At 32.7% G+C, this 5,848-nt stretch overlaps 1 protein-coding gene across 1 annotated transcript; it reads left to right on the forward strand.

Moving 5' to 3' along the window:
- Positions 1–1,366: 1,366 nt before the first annotated feature.
- LOC140954930 (protein ACCELERATED CELL DEATH 6-like) lies at positions 1,367–3,593 on the forward strand. The gene is made up of 2 exons (XM_073406089.1): positions 1,367–2,231; positions 2,411–3,593. Exons 1-2 carry the CDS (start codon positions 1,583–1,585, stop codon positions 3,040–3,042), a joined length of 1,281 nt encoding a protein of 426 aa, XP_073262190.1. The 5' UTR covers positions 1,367–1,582; the 3' UTR covers positions 3,043–3,593.
- Positions 3,594–5,848: the final 2,255 nt, after the last annotated feature.

A 5,848-nucleotide genomic window follows, 5' to 3' on the forward strand; every position in this document is an offset into this window, starting at 1 on the left:
GAAAAGAAAAGATTCTGAAAGAAAAAAAGTACTATATGCATCCAAAAGAATTTGAGTTCCTTCAGTAATATTTGTTTTTGTGTTTTAAAAATATATTTTTAAAAAAAATTAAATTTTTTTATTTTTTTATTTCAAATTAATATTTTTTTGTGTTTTAAGATGATTTTGATGCGTTGATATAAAAATTGATTTTAAAAAATAAAAAAATTATTTTAATATATTTTTAAATAAAAAATACTTTAAAATAATAAAAAAATATCTAAAATCACATTTTTTAATTTTAAAGCTTGAAATGGATGCCAACGTGTTGCTCGTTCAGCACACTCTCTTTTAAATAGAAAAGTGAAAAGCAAAGAAACCTTTTTTTCTTTTTTAGAAACCTTATTACCTAAGGAGTTTGTTTCTTAGAGCTTAAAAAACCTCTCGGTATGCACAAGTCTCTTAATTTTGTCTAATTATTGGCAGGGAAAGTACTTGTGCATGCAGGAAACTGGTCTTCTTCGTCATCTCGCTTCACGCTCCTTCTCTCTCAGTTTACACTAATATACAGGTACACATTTATATGGTTCTCATTCAGAATTGATTTTCTTATATATTCTTTCCTTTTCATTTTAACATGGAATCTCATGATTAGTGTAATGGTTCGGTGTTTTTGTTTTTCTTTTTTGGTGTCAATATTTCAGTTTAAATTTGTTCGGGTTTTTTTTTTTTTTTGTCAATTCATCGAAAGTGCATGAAAAATACCCGAAACGTCTTCGTAAACAAGAGAAAGGAGGTATGATCCCTGTATTTAGGTTAATTATAATTTTTCCTACACTGTACACTCTATCTCTCATTCTTCAAAAGAGAAGATATTCACTGTTTTTTTTAGTTTTTTTGTTATTGGCACAAAATTTAGAGTGTATGGATACGAGGGATTGGTCTGACTTCTTTTTTTATGTCAGGATTGTATGATGATTAAACCTTTCATTTTGCTTTAGTGTGTTTGGAGTGTGCATTTTGAGAATGATCTTTATTATGGAGAGAATTGACTTTTATCTATGTATTATTTTCTCCTTCATATATTATGAGAATTATTTTTTAAGATTCTATTCAAATTCTTCTTAACAAACTGGCATCAGTTGTTTGCGGCTAAAAACAATTATATTAATTTGATATATTTGTGCATATAGTTTATTAATTTATATAATACTATTATAAAATATATTAAAAGTCGTAAAATATTATTTTATTTATAAATACAATACACAAACCCGTAGTTATTTTGGATGTAAATATATAAAAAAAAACTTTTACTTGAAAAAATCGAGAACGCGTTAACAGTTTAATTTTGACATTATGCTCCTAAATAATTGTATTTCGAGAAATTATGTAGCTAATGTACGTTTTCTCTCACTAATACTTTAATTAGCACATTTCTTGCATTCATGTTTTCTATGAATTCTTTAGTTTGCTTGGCCAAATAACAAGACATGTAATTACCAATTTACCACTGATACAACCGTAGCAAAGTTAAGTCACTCAAGAAGAGATCGAGCACTCAACGGACATCATACAATCTTCCAGCACGTGGCAACTCTCTATGCAATTACAAATAGATATGCCGAGACCAGTAAATGAGGAGCTTGAACGATGGAAGGCAGTTAAATTTCCAGATCCGATTGCAGAGTATGGTTTTTCTGAGCCAAATAAAATACTGCAGAGGGAGTTTTATACCTATGCAAAGGAAGACAACTTCAATGCCTTGTTTCATCTCTTGTCCAATGAACTGGAAGTGCTCAGTATCATTTTCAAACATGTTGCTGCCTCTGGAAATTCACTGCTTCATGTTGCAGCAAGCCATGGAAGCGAAGATGTGACACACCTACTGTGTCATCACTTCCCCCTCCTAATCACCAGGGAAAATTTCCTGGGTGATAATGCGCTTCATCTGGCTGCCAGGGCTGGACGGTTTGACAAAATTCAAAATCTCGTAGAGCATGTGAAAATTCATCATAGAACACTTGAACTTGCTAGCTTGCTGAGGATGAAGAATAATAAAGGAAACACCCCTTTGCATGATGCAGTCATCAAGGGTTGCCGAGAGGTGGCCCGTTTCCTCGTTAATGAAGACCTAGAAGTTTCCTACCTCAAGAACAAGGAAGACAAGTCTCCCTTGTACTTGGCAGTAGAGAGTTGCGACGGGGAGATGTTTGCTTCTTTTATAGAAGCTATGCCGGAAGGAAATTTAGGTAATGACATGTTTTCATCATTTCGACGTGAAAAATAACATGTTACACTTTTAATTATTGGTCTCATTAAAACTGATTCTTCATGATTTCATTTTATGTAAAGAATAAAATTCAAGTTATTTCCATGCATTTTGTGTTTTTTGTATTCATTATCTCATTTTTAAATTATGCTGCACTAGAAAAACTAGCGGTCGGCAAGCCGGATACAATGCTTTCCGAGGACATAAAAGGGGGGAATCTCCTTCATCTTGCAGCATCAATGGGATTCCTTTTTGGAGCAAGACTCCTGGTTAGTCGATGTCCTGTTGCCGCATCACAAAGAAACGACGAAGGCAACTTACCCATCCATGTTGCATGCCAGAAGGGCCATCTTGAAGTAGTACGCGAACTACTTATTTTTTGGCTCGATCCAATGGATTTTCTCAACGAAAAAGGACAGAATATTCTTCATGTTGCAGCGGGGAGTGGACAGATGAAAATAGTGGATGAAATATTGAGAAATCAAGATCTGGAAGCACTTATAAATGAGAAGGATTGCGATGGAAATACACCTTTGCATTTGGCTGCAATGTATTGCTGCTCTGAGATAGTGCAGGCACTAGTGAGTGACATGCGGGTGGATAAAATGATTGTTAATAATGAAAAGTTGAAACCATCTGGTGTTGTTGCGAAATTATTGCGAGGCCGACGCTTTGAAGCACCAAAGTCAGATGGAATGGTATGCTTACATGCCAATGGGCATGTAATTGCTCTTGAACATCACGAGGGATCATACTCCAAATTAATCATTATATATACTTGCAAAAAATGAAAATGAAACATTACAAAAACTGAATGCAAGAAAATACATTCAAATTCAGTTTCGAATATTTACTTACAAATTAATACAGTCTTTGCTTTTCCTTGTTTAGAACAAGCGAATCGATACCAAGCATGAGGATGCTGCGAGAGGTGTATGGAACAAATCGCACGAAGCAGAAGTTCGCAAAATGGTAAGATTTTCGGTTTCACAAACTTCCTTTCTTTTAAGTCTTGGCATGTGACTAACATCACAAAGGGTTTTCATTGCTCCATTATATATCTTAATTTTAACATTATCAATTCTAGCAACTTAGATTTTATTATCATTTACGAGCGCTATAAAATCTCCATCATATTCTTTGTAAGTATCAAAACATTCTTTCTTTAAATAAATATGAAAGGAGCATGCAAAATCTACAATCCATGAATTTTTCAAAACCTTATTACATTTATGATCCATGAGAACATCATCATCTTTGCTCCCATCTTTCATGGTTTTCGTAACATCTCTAGACTTCGTAATTCTTCTAAGGCGGCTTTCATCTTCTCACAATGATACCAAACATGGCCTTTGCAATGACAATAAAAATATTTCTTATCATTGTATTCCACTCTACCTCCTTATGCCATGTTCCTCCCATGACAATCATAATTTTATTTCCTAGATTACCTTCCATCACCAATGCCTCGTTACCTTTCAAAACCTTTTATTCTATCCAGTAAGATTAAACCTAAAGTTATCCTTTTAACTGTATTGTTTGCACCAATGGCTTGTAGAATGAGGTTTCGCTCTTTATCCTCAATTGTTTTTCTAATATTGACTACTTGTGTTGTCAACCTTTTAACTCTTGTGTATACCCATTCCTTCATCCATCCTCAAGAGTACAAATCTAACTTCAAAAGAAAACGATTGGTCATGGGTCGTATAGAGAGATAAAGAAGAATCAAGCTTCTAGTAATTGCAAATATAGGAACAATCAATACTCATTTAAAAAGATTTTTTAATTGTCATAACTTATAGAATAAAACATTCTTTCATGATCTCTTAAAAATATTATAGATTTGGTATAAATACTCATTTTTAAAAATTTCTTTCTTCATCATCTCTTAAAAATCCAGGGGGTTTTGGTTAGCCATTTAAAGAATCATTCACATTTCAGTTTAGGTGGCATCCAAGTCAAATTATATTCTAGTTGCTTTGGTCCACGTAAGAAGCTAATCAGGTGATTGAAGTAAATATATTCTAGTATAGCAAAAACTTTCACATCCACATTTTGTCCATGTTGCAACTTTATAGAAAAGGGAATGATAGATTTCTTTTAATTACCTTAAATTTGATTAATCCAAAATGGAAATAAAGTTCTTTACTTGCTTAAAAATATGGAATGCCTCACTGATCTACTAAATAGCGATGAATTACTTCTTCGTTATTAAGGGATATTAAGCTAACATTGTCATGATGCTTTATATAATTTGTATAACATATATTTTCTAATTAACACTTTGTTGTTCAGCGTAAAGTTTTGGTGGAGGCAGATGATAAGACTGAGTTTGACATCAATCTTATCTTTGATTCACCAAGAACGACGTTAACGACGGAGGAACTGAACAGAGGGGTAGGGAATCTTCTCGTGGTGGCAGTTCTGGTAGTTGGAGTAACCTTCGCTGGTGCTATCACTGTGCCTGGATCAGGTTCTGATCTTAGCAGTGATTGGTCAAAAACTCTGATGAGAGCTTATATTTTTCTTGACATGCTAGCTATGAATTGGTCCCTCATCGCAGCTATAATCCTTTGTCAGATATCATTAGGTCGTGCCAGTGATGTAACATCAAGCATGAAGAAGGCGACATTATGTAATTTTTACTCCCTTCACTGCATGGGTTTAGCATTTACATTCATCCTGGCAATGACGCTGCAAGAACATGATGGATTTTTCATGGTCATCATAACATTCCATCAAGTCTTTTTTGTTCTTACCCAATATGTTATGTCCTTTAGATTGATATTTTCAAATGCAAAATCAGTATTTTGTCTTCTTTTCTAATTTGTATCTCTTGTAACAAATAGATATTAAGCTCTTTCTCTTCTCTCTTGTAACGACTTTGGTTATACATAAAGCAGAACATGCATGTCTCTGGTGTGTCTGTTCAGAGTTCTTCCATGTTGCAGGGTACTTGACTTTCGAATTCTTAGCACTAAATAGTTTGACAACAACAAATGGCGTGCGTTTTTAATTATACAAAAAAATTAAAAAAATATATATAATTGAAAAAATGAGAATTAAAATTAAAATAAAAAATAAATTTTATTTTTTATTGAAAGATGAAATTGAAAAGAAAAATCAATTTAATAAAAAGACTCAAAAAATAAAACTATTAAAAGTAAAGGAACTAAATTGAAAAAAATATATATATCTTAAATTGAAATTGAAAGATAAAATTAAAAATAACTCAAAATTTTATAAAATAATCAAAAATAAAAATAAAAAATAAAAAAAATAAATAATGAATTTGACATTCCAAAAATTAAAGGATAACTATAAAATTTCACATCACCAACACGATTTTCAAGTGGAGGAAAGAGTATAGCGGTACGAGAAGAAATTTTCAAGTGGAGGAAAGAGTATAGTGGTATGAGAAGAAAAAAAGGGTCTTCAACATTGCATCTCCTAATCAATGGCACCAAGTGTCGCCCTTAAAAAAAGAGAATATTATAATGCTTTCAATAATACAGCAAAAGCTAGTGTCCGGTCGCTGAGAGATACCATCTGAATGGCGCTAGTGCCATCCATAACCTAGCACAAGCATTGCTGGTT

Source organism: Populus alba, chromosome 18, assembly GCF_005239225.2.
Source record: "Populus alba chromosome 18, ASM523922v2, whole genome shotgun sequence".
In the NCBI taxonomy this organism is placed as follows: Eukaryota; Viridiplantae; Streptophyta; class Magnoliopsida; order Malpighiales; family Salicaceae; genus Populus; species Populus alba.